The sequence below is a fragment of the Haliaeetus albicilla genome, chromosome 12 (assembly GCF_947461875.1).
Source record: "Haliaeetus albicilla chromosome 12, bHalAlb1.1, whole genome shotgun sequence".
Lineage (NCBI taxonomy): Eukaryota > Metazoa > Chordata > Aves > Accipitriformes > Accipitridae > Haliaeetus > Haliaeetus albicilla.
Genome location: NC_091494.1, coordinates 17,250,629 through 17,267,411, shown reverse-complemented (window position 1 = coordinate 17,267,411; position 16,783 = coordinate 17,250,629). Strand labels below are relative to the sequence as shown.

Below are 16,783 nucleotides of genomic sequence, written 5' to 3'. Positions count from 1 at the left end.
AGGAAACAAAGTTTCCCAACTTTCACTTACAATTTTCCCCAAACAGTTTTCCTATTTCATACACTGAATTTGGTCACATTTTCGCAACACCTGAGGCTCCTCTAGAAATTCTTCTCAATTTGAAGAGCCAGACTCACTTACAGATTAACTGTTGCTGTTACTTGGCTAAGAATATAGCATTAAAAAGCTGTAAGTACATCTTGAATAACTGCCCATTACCTCACAGCAACAGAAGGGGATGCAGTCAGGCATCCAAGAAGCAGCTCCTAATTCAAAACAAACATTGTAAAGAGGTTTAAGATATTTTTGTCTCATTTACTCATTAACCCCATCACTTATGTTTGTCTACTATGAGAGTTTTCACTTCCCCCCCCCCTAGTTTCTGATGTTAGCCAAAGTTGAGATACCTCAAAGGCGGACAACTGCTTTGATCCAGCATGGCAAATTCTACTTTTCCGCATAAAGAGTTACTAAATTCACCCAAATAACCTTTCAGACTAAAACAGACAGCAGAAGTCTGTAAACAAGAATAAATTTATTTTAGATTCTTTAAAGATTTAATGATATACAAAATGTATACAGTATTATATCCTTATAACATTTTACCTTTCCCCGTCAAACATAAAACACCATTTAAACAGCTATTGTGTTCGTGCCTTAGGTCTGTATCTATAAGATACACTACTGAATAAAAAATTTATAGAGCTATATACTGCCCTTTTAATTAAAAATTACAAATTAGTACCTATGTAACAAAAAAAAAATCGCAGCATGAAACTTCAGTTGGACAACAGTTTTTTCTTGCTGAATGCTCAACAATATTTGGGACAGTTAAATTACATTTTATTGGCATGAAGGTGCATTGCAATCTCCCGTACTTTACATAATGCTAATCCAAGCCTAGTCTCTCTTAAATAAGTACCACAAATAACATAACATTAAAGATGTTTTCTACACGATTTTAAATACATTTAAAAGTTATGTGTACATTCGGTTTTGATATACTGGTTTTACGAGATCTTTGGAAGGCATAACTTCTGAAGCAGTCACTACGTACGAGAAAAAGCACTTCCAACTTGTGTTCTTACAAGGCAACTTATTTGGACCAGTACATACTATTTCTTCTATTAAATACGATTATACCAGTCTATCATGGCTTTGTTACTATTTGACGGTGACTTGATAAAATTGAAATGTATAAAACAAGAAATTTCTTTATGCACAATTAGGGCTCTATTCGACAAAAAAAAACAACCAACCAAACAAAAAACCAACAACAACAAAAACCAAACAACCCAGCTTTACAGCCATGAAGCTGAATGTTGATTCGGGAGATTCTCTCTCTCTCTATTGGAACAGATCAAGTTCCTACCTTCAACCTCAGCCTACTGGCATTGTATACACACCTCCTTTGGCTCTGTCCTCTTCAAAAGGCCAGATTAAAAGACATCTGGTGAGAAAACATTAGTGGAACACTTCCAAAAACGCTCAAAGAATACTCTGGCATTACAGAGGTAGGTGCTTTCTCCTGTCTTTTACTGACTGACAATAAGACAGCTGCCAAACAGACAAACCCTTTACCTTAAAACATCAACTACCAAAATCCTTTTGGTTGAAGGCATATTGCACACCACAGGACTACAGAGAGAAAATCTTCCACTAAATCAAAACAAAATAAAAAATAAACCTTCTGCTAAAAAGCCCCTTTAAAAACATATCTTAAATACTTGTTGTTACTCCACCTTTAAAACGATCAGCTGCCAAGCTGTTGTCTGTAGATGGTTATCACAAGTTGTTAGGTCCTTAGCTTAAGGACCAGCCAAAATTCCACTTGTAAGACAGCAATCCTTGTTTTGACATATCTTTCTTTTAATTATAGTGAAGGAAAGATAAGTGACAACTTTGTGACATTCCATGAAGTTTGGATGAAGCCACTGATTTGGTCTCATCATTAGAGCATCAGACGAATAGAATTAGGTGAATCGGATTCTTTGGTGCAGCTTCCAGGCTGAATTGTCAGTTCAGGGGAATCATCCTGAGGAAATATGATCTTGTCAGGCGTGTAATCATTCCTCTTCAGATCTGTACAAAGAAAATGAAGTCATATTGATTACTATTTCTTGAGCTAGTAGAATCAATGGGGCATAAAAGTCTTTCAAAGAATTGGGTATGCATATATACTTAATAAAGAAGAATTCCTCAATATGCACTGTGTCAAAAAAGGATGTTTTTATCACACATGTAATCAGAAGCCTAAAGCTCTTCTTTAAAAAGTGATGGAAACCTCAGAATTATTTTATTTATAGATATTATAGCAAGTATCAAGTCGACTTTCCATGGAAATCAGATCCTTCCATGATCTATTTTGATGTTACCAGGATTTACAACTCAAATTTAAAATAAATAACCTCTCTTCATGTGAGAAACAACCTGGGAGAGAAGTGTGAAACAGGCAGGAACCATGCAAGTTCCTTATGTTGTTCTGCTGGAGTCTAAAAGCCTGATACAGAGAAACAATTTCAAGGTTTTAGATGAGTGTAGTGTAGTCCATACAGCAAAAATATCTGGAATTGAAAGTTTTTAGTAGAATGAATTCCTGCAGACCTAGACATGTTTTTAAAAACAAACAAACAAAACAACAAAAAATACACACCAAAAATAAAAAGAACACCCCACCTAACCCTCCCCCCAAAAAAACCAAAAACCCCCAAACACAAGCACCATTTTGTTTAAAAAGCCTGAATGTTTGCAATCATCTTAACCTGCTCTTCTGATTTTTTCTAGGAACCTTTAACATTTTTTTACTGTACCTTCTTAAGTCTCAATCAATCTAGTCTACCTTCCTCAAATACTGTGCATATGGATGTAGAGCACACAGACATTCTTAATTACTTCATCTGGGATTTTACCTTAAAATAGCATATCATTTTAAAAGTAAAATTACAAAACTGCTGTTTATTACTTATTCCACTTTCACAGCATGACATAACTATTTCATTACCTATCATACAACATTTCATGACATGCGTGTCTCAGAAGAACAAATACAGCAACTCTTACCAGGAAGTTTAAGTTTCCTGCAGCAGGAATTACAGTGATGCTTTGCTCTGAAGTTTTTTATTGCATCCTCTCCCAAATTGGCTGGACCGAACACCATATCATATGACCTTAGAAGTAAAGTGCACATAAACATGGGTTGCATGTGTTCTCTGGTGAGAATTTTATAATACTTTTGTTTAATTCCTTCTTTAACCTTACCTTTTTTCTCCAGCTTTTATCACAGAGGGATCTGTCAAATTTTCACCAACACCTTCAGACAGCACATGAAGAAAAAGTTAAATCTGATACATTACATAAATGCATTAATATTGAAAAGCCTTGGCATCCTTAGCTATTACTTCTCAGCTTCCCCAAGAATAAAAGCAGAAGAAAAAAAAAAACAAAAACAAAAAACCAAACCCAACCCAAATGATATGTGATAATCTACTTTTATAAAAATTGCTCCTAAACGAGCACTTTGTACTTCTCAGATTTCTTCCACCTATTTTTATATCTGCCTGCAATTCCTAACTTTAGTTTTCACCAATGAGAAAGATTTTTCCCATGTAGTTCTCGCAGCCAGAATATCTGACACACAATTCAGAATAAATACAGCTTACCATATTTGCACTACACAAATGTGCCAAAAAATAGAATTTTTTAATGGTGCGGATCGTTAGGAAAAGATGTATATGTTTATATTCCCTGGTTTGCTATAAAATTTAATGCCATATTAGAGCAATAAAGCTGGTGAAGGCTCTAGAGCACAAGTCTTATGAGGAGCAGCTGAGGGAACTGGGATTGTTTAGCCTGGAGAAAAGGAGGCTGAGGGGAGACCTTATTGCTCTCTACAACTACTTGAAAGGAAGTCATAGTGAGGTGGGTGTTGGTCTCTTCTCCCAAGTAACAAGCAATAGGACAAGAGGAAATGGCCTCAAGTTGCACCAGGGGAGGTTTAGATTGGATATTAGGAAAAATTTCTTCACCAAAAGGGTTGTCAGGAATAGGAACAGGCTGCCCAAGGGAAGTGGTTGAGTCACCATCCCTGGAGGTATTTAAAAGACCTGTAGATGTGGTGCTTAGGGACACGGTTTGGTGGTGGACTTAGCAGTGCTAGGTTAACGGTTGGACTTGATGATCTTAAAGATCCTTTCCAACCTAAATGATTCTATGATTAAATAAGACAACCATAGAGTCAGATTAACTAGACCAAGATGCACTAAGTAATGCTTGTTATTTATTACAGGTGTATGAATTCTTAATAAAACACTATCACAAGAGAAAAATCCACAAACATCCACCTTGGCCTGAATCCCAGTTTCAAAATAAGGACATTACCTTGCAGATCTAGTACCAACAATTCTCCTCTTGTATACTCATACGTCCAATGGCTGAAAGCTAGCATAACTTCCTCTAGCATATTAGTTGGAATTATTTCATCACCATTATTGTTATTATATTTTCTAAACTCTCCAGTCATGCACTCTTCAACTGCAAACCACTGGCCAGCAGAGTGGCAATATAACAGGAAAACTTCCAGGAACCTAGTAAAAAGCACACTTAATGAATACATTTCCAAAATAAATGGCAAATATATCATTACTACTAGATTTTTATTTGATTTACTAATAATTTAAATAATTTGAAACTATTATAAGTCATTGATATTATCACACTAGGCTAGAATCAGTGCAAAAAGTATCAACAGAAAACACTGCCAAGGATAATTCTGCTTGACACATACATAGTAATATTCTGAGACATATATCCACATACCAGTACCTTAATATATTTGATCTATCTGCTAACAACCCCATAAGGCATTTTTCTGTGTCAAAAGCATGCAACATAATGGAAGTTTAAATACACTCACCTTGGAGAGTATGGAATGGATTTGGGCTTCATTTGATTGAAAGCAAAGGTGAGCTTCTGTGCTGCCCTCTGCTGTTGGATTTCCTACAATTCAAAGCCCATTTCATTAGCTGCATGACAGGGAACACTAAGGAGCCAAAAAGGCAGCAATAACAGTGTCTATTCCCTGAAGACAGTGTAACAAATTACGTGCTTTTTAAATAATGTCTAAATTTTAAGAGTTTGAGCTCTTTGATTAAGTAAACCATACTGGAGCAGAGTTTTTAACCCTTTATCTCATACAGAACCCCAGACTAACCCCCTCCCCCTTTTTAATAAGTATATACTTTGTTTTGGGGTGGGGGAGAGGGAGGGGTGGAAGTCCTGTTTAACATATGATGCCTGTCTATGTTTAATACTTGACAAGGGTAAAACTTACTCTCAAGCACAAGTGTAACACAGTGTCTTCCTTATAAATGCTTGACCAAGTATTCACAACTTCAGGAAGAAAAGACTTGATGATATAAAGATGTCCTGATTTCAGGATATCATATTCTGACCATGTGCATACTACTTTAAGAGCTCGACGTAAACCTCCTCCCATCTCCTCTTTACTTAAAAATTCAATTTTAGCACAGAGTCCTAGTTGCGACCACGAAGACATGCTGTTGTTCAAGATGCTGGGAGAACTTTCTTCAAGGCGATATACAGTGACTGGTTCACCTACATTACAACATAAAAAGCAATTACTGCATTTCATTTTCCAAGTTTAAAATTAAAAGCACTGAAAACCTACAGTGTCTTAGATTTCAACATGCTGCAATATTAAGTTGTTACTAACATCTCGAATTAACAAGTGGGAAGTGTCCCACTAACAGTGGCAAGACCCCTCTCCAACTTCTTTCATACAGCAGCATAGTATTATAGTAGTTTTGTCCTCCTAATTAGAACTATTAATGACACTGTTCAGACAGTATTAAGAACACTGAATAAATGTTTACACCTTATATGAGTCAAGACAACTTAAAAACTGTTAGTACAATACTATCATCACTGTTATCACCATTTCTGAGAACTACAATTAAATCTAGATTTCATAACCAAGTGAGCTGCCCTAGAAAAGGTGTCATACTCATTTATCTCTTTGAGTGTTGCAAGACAGACACTGGACGTCTTTTACTTCACTAAGACTTTAGTTTCACGCTTGCTGTGAGCAAGTGTGAAATTTGACCTGATCATTCTATATTAAAAGGAATCTGTACATGGTTTACTTTTGCTTTCTTCCCCAAAAGACCATAGTGAACCAGCAACAAGAAGTACAATTCTTACCTCTTGGAGGCACAGGAGTGAATGGAATGCTCTGTGATAATCTCATCAAGTTATTTCTTTCTACAGCTAGAGAAAAATTACAGTATTTGTTAAAGTTTAAGGATCTAATAAGTGTCATTAAAAACATGAACACTAGTTCGTAAGAGGGACTGACCTGAGTAATAGTAATTGATATCCATTATAGGCTTGAAAGGAGAAGCAATGCCTGAAAGAGATATTTTTTTAAAAAGAGAGAGAGAGAGACTGCTTGATACCTGTATTGTATATTAAAATTACCACATGCAAAGAACACTTGCCAAGTAACTAGAGTTTGAAAAAGATTTGCTGTGCAGAAAATTAAGTATTATGCTTAGCTCTTCAGTACCTCAGGGGAAAAAAAATTATGGTACTCAATGGTAGGCTATTTAAAACAAAACAAAACAAACCCCCCCACTATTATGTGTCCATTAACTTCCAAATTATCAGTAGTTAAATACTTTCTCATGCAAGACTCATATAGTTGCCTGTAAGAAAAGCTCCCAGCTTGTTTATAGCAGAAACAAACTTACCATTTAATGCATCTTCTTCAGATGGCCTGTGAAATGCCACAAAGTCAACAGTCATTGCTTCTTAAAAAACTTACTTCGGATTCACTGATTTTGACACATCATCCTAGGTCACCTTGTTAACCTCACAGTACTGCTTTTATCCTATTTTTCAAGGGCAGTACAGGTTTCTTAATTACAAAACAGTAATGGAAGGCCGTTAAGTAATCTCATGTTTTTAGAGCTACACTTTAAATACCACCAAGTCACGCACATTATGTAAAGTTTGCATCACAAGAGCTCATTCCCACAGAGGTGCTTTAATTAAAACTTGTTCACAACAGCTTACCTTTCTGTTATCAGATTAATAAGGTAACGGCTTTAACAGTTAACTCAGGGGATAATTGTTAACAAGAACAATGTCTGCACAATTTCAGAGAAGGTTTACAGTTTGAAAGGTTGGGTAAAGACCTTTACCAGGAAGCTAACTCCTTAATAAGTGTCAACACAGTCATTTTCATTTAAGGGCATGTTTTGCCCTCTGACGTGTGACCCCATTAATCTAAATAGAACCTATCAAAGCATTCCAGTGAACACATTCAGTTATTTATTAGAAAAAAACCTTAAACCTTGTTTTTTCATTAAATGCAACTGAATACCAATATAGCCAAAGACAAGAACTAAAAAGAAAAACAAATCAAAATACAGAGTAATAAAATTGCTCCGTTAGTAGAAAGCTTACTTACATTTGACTGCTGTTTGAAGGTCTACCTTGTAACCAATCCTTTAAAACAAAGGAGAGGAAAAACAAAGAAGGTTTCAGTTTTGTAAGGAAAACACAGTATATTTAATTGGAGTTGGGGTGGTAATGTCTTTTAAGACCTTGCAGTACAGCCTGTTTATCAGAAATACTTCACCAGGCTTGTTCTGAACTGCAGTTGAATGGAAAGGGTCAAATACAATTGAGGAATGGTAACTACAATTAAAAGAATAGATAAGGCTATATATTCACTACTGGTTTATGGATTATATAAATAATTCTTTTCTTAAACAAAAAGTTGTGGTTTCTTCCATAAACAGGAAGCAACATATGTTTTCATAGTGAGAATATATGCACAATAAGTAGTACAGATTATGCACAACTTCTTCCCTCAGACAAAACAGGTCCCCTTCTGTTGCCTCCTTGAACAAATGAGTCCGCAAATCAGTATTATTCTTTACACAATTTGTTTCTTCTCCTTTATTTGTTCAGTTTCTAGTTCTGCTCAACAACAACAAAAAAGGTGGATACAAACCGTCAGTAAGGCTGCTTTAGAGTCTACTTGCTGAGTGTCTTCAGTCGATGCTCTTCTACTCTTGCTGTATACTACAAGCGAAAGAGATTCATAACTGGACAAAGAACAGCACGTGTCATTGTTACTTACCTATTTCCTAACAGAGTGAGCAACTAGACAGCTTAATGTGGGTCTCATTAAAAAAGCCTGATCCACAACTATCTGATCTTTACAGGTTTCCAGCACAGTCCTGACTAGATCACTTAACTTTTTATGACTCTAGCTATGGCAAATACAGGGTAACAGAATTAAGCTGGCATGACTAGAAGAACCACAATGAGACACAGGAGCAGATTCAAGTAGCACCAACCATGAAAATACTTCAGGATGCTTTACCTTTCTGTGTTTCCTTTGTATCTTCTTAGAATACGCATTATCAACACAATGTAGAGATAAAATTAGGTCACCTGAAAAGACAACACACTTACATTGTTCTGAATGGACTGCCAGAGGGTCAGTAAACCCACCGCAAGAACTAGATTGTCTTAGACCACAGTCACTTTGAAGACCCTACAAAAAACAAAACAAAACAAACCCCAACATGTACCATTAGTCATCATCATTATTTTCAACTACTACTCTTTTGGCACACAATCTGCCCAATTTTCTTTTCTAGGACTATCTAGGAGATATATATATTTATTTAAAAAAACCCAAACAACCAAAAACAAAAAAACAAAAACCTTCCGGGTGTACTCAAATACCTTGCTGCACAAAAATGTAAAAGTTGAGCGCATAATTCAGTTAAAATGCTCTTCAAAGTAACCATCAGCTCTAACAATTTCAGGTGCACATTAAGACTACTGACCCATACTGAAAAAGTTCTTTTAAGGAGAACTTTACAATAGGGTACAACTACAGAAATGTGTATTACACTGGATCTCTACAAGCACCAAGTTCAGCTATTCTGTCATGTGCCTTTGTTAGCTATCAATTCTCATTTAAGAACGTGGCTCTGGCAGAAACTGAAGTTCAGTTTGAACCCACTGAAAATAGGAACAAAATCTAGAAACGTCTTGCCACATAAGAACCTGGTTTATGAATGAAATTTCCTCATGGAAGTATTCCTTAATAATAATTACATACTTTCTGAATATCTACTGAGGTGGTCAGCAAAAAAGGAGAAAGGCAGTTTCATCACAAATGAGAACTACATGTAGACTGGCATAGGGCTGGAACATTCCTCACAACCAGCCTGTTAATTCCAATGGTTATCTGAATAAGAAGTAAAAATTCAAGATTTTGAAGAATAAAAAATTAGAACTTGCAATGCTATGCCCTGCTTTTGATTCCAAGATTTATCACAGTTAGGAAATTGTTACCACCCTTTTTCAAACTTGTTGTGGTTTAACCCCAGCCAGCAACTAAGCACCACGCAGCCACTGACTCACTCCCCCCAGTTCCTATACTGGATGTGACGTCCCATGGTATGGAATACCCCGCTGGCCACTTTGGGTCAGGTGCCCCGGCTGTGTCCTGTGCCAACTTCTTGTGCCCCTCCAGCTTTCTCGCTGGCTGGGCGTGAGAAGCTGAAAAATCCTTGACTTTAGACTAAACACTACTTAGCAACAACTGAAAACATCAGTGTTATCAACATTCTTGCATACTGAACTCAAAACATAGCACTGTACCAGCTACTAGGAAGACAATCAACTCTGTCCCAGCTGAAACCAGGACAAACCTTCCCTCTTAAGGAATACACACACACACACCCCCCTAAACGCATACACACAGGCATGTGTGTATGTATGTGTGTCCAAAATGTGTGCGTGTCTATAAACACACACGTGTGTGTGTGTGTGTATATGTGTATGTATATATATATATGTACACACACATACATACACGAGAAAGACTATTTCTTTACATCCCTAAACACAGTTACTTCACTGGAATGTAACACAGAGAATGCACCTGCTGAAAGTGTCTTCTGAAGACCCATTTTGAGGTCTATATGCATTTCAGTGTTCAGCATACATCTTCAGCATCTTACAATCAATGACTGTAGCACCTACCTGAAAGGTAAGAATCAAAGCAGTCCCACCCGTTAAGATGGGACAACTCTATTACCAACCATCTAAGAACAGCAGTACTGTCTGGAAATGCCACTGGAGTTTGCATCCCAATAGTACCAAACACTGGAATTATTTAGACCTACATCAAGGACACATCCAGCTGTATTTGTACAAAGATTCAACGGTACACCTTTTTTTAAATTATGACCAGGGTTTACTTACAGATAATGATATACGAAACCAGAGTTCCTGTCTTTGCTGTAAAGAATGCATTCGGTATCTGGTGAAAATAATGTCTCTAATAAGTGGAAACTTTCTTTACTTACTTGAAGTCTGGTTATCTCTATACCCTCCAATATAGCTTTTTTGAAGTCTTCCTGTTGCTCCTATTAAAAAAAAAAAATCCAAAGCAAATTGTAAACATTACTACCAAGAAACTGATGCCAAAAATACACACACAAAAAAAGCTTTTTGGTCACACATTATACTTATCAGAAGGTCCAGAAGGAACAACTCAGCAGAAGAACACTGATATTGCAAATGGCCATAATGCAATTCTCAAGTCAGATTCTCCCCTGAATGAGGGGTAACTGCAAATGGTAACTTGTATTTACTAACTTATCTTAACAGCTACAGTGACAAAACTAGCTTTTTTATACATACCATAGCACTTGGAGGACAGGTTTGTTATGATTAATCACTTTCCATTTAGTTATTTTTAATATTCTTTAAGAAAATGGAAATTACACATGATTTTAGTTTATGCCTTTAGTTTAGGCCTTTTCTTAGAAGCATAATGAACAACTTTTGTCATGTTTTAAAATCATATACACTATTATCCTGCTCTATAAAATATCATGTAAATCACTGAATTCTTCCTAAATGCTGATCTTGAAATTTATGAATGTCAAACATTTCATTAAACACTAATTATGGGATACATAATTTTATCTTAACTCACCATTGTAGTTATCTCAGCTTTCATAATCTCAGATCTTGTTTAGTATTTCATTAGTATCGTCTTATGAAGCAACAGTATTCGATGTGTAGTTAAGGTTGCATGAGTTTTCACCAGATTTTTTTTTTTTTTAATCATAAAGCAGATACACATTCCTTCCAGGCTGCATTTTGCAAGTTCTTTGATTATATTTGCTCTTAGACTTTTTCAAAACATATTGTGAAGTTGCAGTTAAAAAAAAAAAAAATTATCCTCATTAACATGTTTGACAGAAAGTCTTCATGCTTACCTCAATATCAGCACTTCTTTCTTTAATTTTGCTTGCTGCTTCTTTAAACCGCTGTAACTCCATGCTGTCCCTGTGACCTTTGACACAGTGAATTCAAAAAGAGTATTCAAAATCAAAGGCAACGTCCAATGTTCTGACCATGCCAATAGTTTGCATCACCACAGCAAAGGGTTACAAATCATCTAAGTTCTGTGTGCCTGTCTGCACTAAAGAAGACTTTCCAAACACACTAAAGTAAAAATCAGTGTAACAAAATATTAATGTAAAACTATTGCTTTTCCTGCATTAAGACGTGGATTACCACAATTCAAAAAGTAAAACTAACATTTTAAAATTTTACTCAGGCATATGCTCCTCACATGAAAGGAACAGGGCAGTCTGAATTACAGTATTTTTATGTACGTCTGACAAATGAAGGAAAAGCAGACAGTTTTATTGAGGCAGCTTTTACAACATACCCTTCATCCTCCCAGTTGCAAGAAATACTTTTCAGAATTTTACCAAGCAGGTGGCTTTATAATGAATGCAAATCTACTTGGTTTCACAATGGAAAGCTGCACTGTATGACAAGTTTTATAAAACATGAACAGTAAGAATGAAGAGTATGTTCTAAATGCTAGAGATGTGAGAGGACCATATGCTAAAAATTTGGCTCCAGTAAAATAAGTATAGTTAGTATTCAAAGTTATTAGTGGTGAAGTACATTTAAAGATTAGATAAGAGTTATACAATCACTGTCCGTTATTTCTGTTTAGTCTTGCTTTCTGAATTTAAAAAGTTGTTTGTTTTTTTTTTAAACCATGAGGAAATTATTAACAAATAGCTATGGAGTGCACAGACGTGTAGATACTCTTCCTACACATACACAAATCTAAAAATGCTAGTGTATGTAGGTAACTTCTTAGAACTCCAAGTTTCACATCTGTAGAATAAACTCTTGTCTAAAGATTTAAATTTTTACATCCTTAACATACCTTTGGAAGAAAACACCAAGACATCCCTGAACAACTGGGGCAAGACACCACTTCTGCAGGCAACCTGACTATTCCAGATTGTGATCTTCTGCTATACACTAAACGTACTTAAAGCATTATCTACTTTACAGAAATCAGTTAGTAAACCCACACCTGTATTTTGCAATGAATCTGCCACTGTTTTACCGGACAAATACGTAGGTAAGTCTAACCAGAAACGTGCACCTTTTTACTGTTAAGCAAAACTTGAGGGGAGGCATAATGCTGTATTTAAAAAAAGGACTTTGGAAGCTTCCAGAATGACTGCCAAAAGATACATTAGCCTAGGCAACAGTGGAAGATCCCAGTTATAACAGTGTTTAGAAACATAGTACAGGAGGATCCCTCAGCTTGACACAGATACCACAGATATTTGTCCAGGATTCCATCAGCCTAAGAAGTCTTCTGTAATTACGTCAAGAAATAGACAATATTTTTGATTTATGCAATGAGAAGGTAGGATCTTTATAATGAGTCACAAAACGTTTGTCTACAATGCCCATACCAAATTGTAGAGCTGCTAATTGCACAAAACTGCTATACTCAACAACTGGCTAATGTTTTTCAGAAAAATATTGTCTATGTGACAGAATTATAAAGAAATGATAATTTAAGTAAAAAAAATTCAAGCAACATAGGGAAATTAGAGATGTTAAAAGCAAAAAAAAGCAGAGCAAAATGGTAGAATAAAGTCACCTGCAACCGGAATACACCCAAAATACTATACAATTCTTGATAAGTCAAACCTTGTGGCTTAGATTTGGTCCACAGTTTATGAAGTAGTCCCATAAGGATGTTAGAATATAAATCTTGGTTTTGTAGTTCCATTGCATGGACATGCTGACTTTTGCAAAGTTCATCTTTAATATTCAATTTTCCATGTGAGCCGCCACAGTTGACTGTTGACGTCAAGTCGCCAGTTGAAAAAGAGAACTTCGTTTGGCGGTTGTTCTTCGATAAGTTGACAGAGGACTGGTGATCACATTTGTCAACTCTGCAGCTGTAGTTATCATTAGTGTCACTCTCATCATGAATAAAACCACAATTAACGTATCCTCCATTTTCAACACAAGGTTGGGCGAAAGCAAGGCAAGCAGAGCCAGAAGCAAGAGGATAAGAGCAGCTAATAATGACTTCAGGACATTCAGAATCTACTTTGTTATACTTACCCACAAATGCACCAAATTCTACATTATTATCTCCTTCTGTAGTCTTAGAGAAAACAGTCTCTTCATGCTTTCCTGAAGAATCCAGCTGACTTTTGCAACTGGGCCGAGATGGAGTGCTAACAAAAAATTTAGCTGTTGGGGATGTTACATGTGGCATGCTGTTGGATGAATTGCCTAATTTTTTACTTTTACTAATGGATTTTGAGATCTCTGCAGCCTGTATTCGTTGGCGAAGTTCTGGAGGGGAAACAGCATTTGAAAGTAAGGCACTGCCTGAGGAACCTGCCTCTTGAAAGTTTATTTCTTCTCTTCGGGGAACTGGAGCTAACTCCTGACCAATTGTCTTATGCTGGGCTTCTTTTTCATCACGTATAGAAATGTTACAGAGTAAAGCGTTATTACTTTCAAGGCCTCCTTGCGGAAAAGAACCAAAGACATTTCCAATGCTGTGCTTTTTCCACACAGAAGATCTTAGAGAGCCATCCTCAATGAGGTTTTGTGCCAAATGTTTTGAAATGCTCAATTCCCGTGTGATTTCATTATGAACCTTGCTAGCTTCTGAAGCTTTCTGTGCAGTCAGAGTTTTCAGAGTATCCACAGTTAGAGCGGAGAGATCCTGTAGGTGGCCAATCTGTGAATCTAAAGACTGTAACGACCGTTTTATGTAGTTGACACGATCACCAACTTCCTTTATCTGAATGCACATTTGTTCCACCCTAAGAAAAATCAAATTATGAAGTAGCTATGAAAGGTATTTTTCTCAATATGCAGAAGAAACACCTTTGCAACCCTTTCTGCCCATTTAATAAGGAAAACACCTCTGAAATTTCAAGATGATATACACTATAGTATTGGACTGTTTTGTAATACAACATTTGTACATACTTCAGAATCACAAAAATAACATACACATCAATAGAGGGCCTATAGCACTTTTTCAAATGTATCAGTTTATTAAAACATCATGAGAAACTAAATAATATGATTGCCTCAGCTTACTGAGTGCTGCTACACATCAGGAAGCATCAATCACATTATAAGTTTCTGCACAGCAATGGAAAGACATCATCTAAAGCTTGCATAAATACTTATGTTCTTGAGCTGCATTTTACCCCCCCTTACAGCACATTTTAAAAACCTGCAAAAGTTCTAAGCTTCTCTATTCAGAAATTTTATTTGTAAATATTCTACCGTTCAAATGTGACTCGAATCCTCTCCTCGCTTCCAGAATGAAATTTATCATCCTTTTCATTGAAATACATCTCAACACACAGCTCTTCAAAATCATGAAGTTTCTTTTGATCTTCTTCTGTCAGGAAGAGTTCTAAAGAGAGATTAAACAGTTAAGAAGATGTGTATGTAGTGAAGTAGCACAGGTGCTGGAAACCAATAGCTACAACTTCACAAAGCATGTCAAAAATAAAAACCAAAACAAAACCAACAAAAAACCACAGTGCCACCTAAGACCCTTCCTTTCTCCTTGCTAGAAAAAAGTTCAAGGCCAAAGATTTCCGCTAAAATAAAAATCAAAATAGTAATTTTGAGAGGAGCTGTGCGCACGATAGTATAATTCCTTACGCTCCTACCCTCCAATCTTTTTCTCTGAGACAGAAGCTAGATTCCTTAAGCTGAATTTTATCATCTGTGGAACTTCCCCCCCCCAACTTTTTAAATTTTGAAAGGGTTTCCAATAAGAACAGAAGTTTTCCAGAAAGAAAAAAAAATTCTTCCCCTATTAACACTAACTGGAAATCTAATCTCGGGGGGGTTTGTTTGTTTGTTTTTGTCTTAAGTTGGTTTGACTGGAGATTTCTAGGGGCTGTGCATTATACCCTTCATAAAAACACCGGGACTTTGAACAGAATTAGAGTCTTAATCAATACTAAAACCATGGAAAATTAGAACCTACTTCGGCTTTCTTGAGAATATACATTATAACCAAGAACATAGCACTTTTCTGACAGTTTGCTTTAATCATATCAAAAAAGTTATTGCATTTTTTTTATAATAACTGTTCATACTTGGCCCATCTGAAGTCTTGTCTGTCTTTCTTCTTTTACATATACAACAGAACAGGGAAGCCATGTGGCTAAGAATAATAAGTGGTGGAGGCAGAACAGGTTTTTCATGGTAGGCCATAATGAAATGATAGCGTTGATACTTCCACACAATGTTTGAAATTGCCTTGACTTGTAAATACACGTTGCTGAAAGGGAACAGAAAAGTATTAACACATCAAGGTGGTTTTTGGGGTGGTGGGGGTTTGGTGTTTGGGTTTTTTTGGTTTGTTTTGTTTTAACACTTTGATAACAATCTTGAATTCTGAAGGTAGTTAAGTAAGAGACAAAAAGCACATGCTTGTATTTTACTGCAAATTATTTTAGTGGAAGTTGGAAACACATTCAAGAAAACACCATGATCCAAAGCAAGAGGGTTAAAAAATTCTCCCATCTGGTAACATCTCAGTACCTTTCCTCAGAAATAATTACACTGCAATCAATTTCAAGTTTGCCAAACAAAATAAAATAATCATTATTTCTAACTAAACCAAGATTTTTATATCACACCACCTTAATTCTGCAGTCTGCCGTTCTTCAGTGTTAGTGAGCGGCTTATTCCCATAAATCAAACACTTGCAGAGAACTGTAAAAGACAATTTACTCTACTACAATTCAACTCAACCAACTAGAGAACGTTAAATGAATTTAGGAACAACAGTCAACATACAGATGATGAAACAACTTTGTTTTCTGACAAAGAGACATTACAAAATGCTTTCGAATTCTTTTAAACTTCTGATTCCCCTGGCCTCATAGATGTGACACATACCAGTCACATCACACACTTCCCTACTTAATCACAGGCTTGCAGTGAGGAGGGGATGAAGACCAGCCTTAGAACCTGAAAATGCTTCCAGCAAATGGGATTGCTTTGAACTGACATCAGCTCTTTTTCTCTTGTCATCTTATTGCAGTGAAATAGAAACTTATCAAAGGATTAGCAAAAATTACCAATTACCCATATACTTACTTGAAAAATGCAATAAGGAGATTAACCATAATTATGTACTGTACAAAGAGGTAGACAGCTTGAAGAAATGGGGTCAGCCATGTTCCTGGGCCACAGAGATGAGCAACTTTTTCATCAGAATTATTTGCACACACTGTGTTGGGAAAAAAAGATACACAGAAAATACATACAACTTTTAGAACTCCCAGCAGGTATAGATAGGGGAAAAAAAAGATCACTTACAAAGATTGCA

General features: G+C 36.1%; 1 protein-coding gene across 1 annotated transcript in view; it reads right to left on the bottom strand.

Moving 5' to 3' along the window:
* Positions 1–516: 516 nt before the first annotated feature.
* The window catches only part of TRPM7 (transient receptor potential cation channel subfamily M member 7), a 61,375-nt gene continuing 45,108 nt past the window's right edge, over positions 517–16,783 (bottom strand). Inside the window, exons 23-40 of the mRNA XM_069798320.1 lie at positions 16,552–16,684; positions 15,543–15,727; positions 14,713–14,845; positions 13,522–14,237; positions 11,340–11,416; positions 10,419–10,478; positions 8,506–8,587; positions 8,039–8,109; positions 7,490–7,527; positions 6,768–6,793; positions 6,374–6,424; positions 6,220–6,285; positions 5,330–5,613; positions 4,913–4,995; positions 4,378–4,583; positions 3,259–3,310; positions 3,061–3,167; positions 517–2,082 (exon numbers count right to left, since the gene is read on the bottom strand). Of these exons, the coding sequence (XP_069654421.1) occupies positions 1,952–2,082; positions 3,061–3,167; positions 3,259–3,310; positions 4,378–4,583; positions 4,913–4,995; positions 5,330–5,613; positions 6,220–6,285; positions 6,374–6,424; positions 6,768–6,793; positions 7,490–7,527; positions 8,039–8,109; positions 8,506–8,587; positions 10,419–10,478; positions 11,340–11,416; positions 13,522–14,237; positions 14,713–14,845; positions 15,543–15,727; positions 16,552–16,684 (2,501 nt within the window). The 3' untranslated portion in view covers positions 517–1,951. The remainder of the gene's footprint in view (positions 2,083–3,060; positions 3,168–3,258; positions 3,311–4,377; positions 4,584–4,912; positions 4,996–5,329; positions 5,614–6,219; positions 6,286–6,373; positions 6,425–6,767; positions 6,794–7,489; positions 7,528–8,038; positions 8,110–8,505; positions 8,588–10,418; positions 10,479–11,339; positions 11,417–13,521; positions 14,238–14,712; positions 14,846–15,542; positions 15,728–16,551; positions 16,685–16,783) is intronic.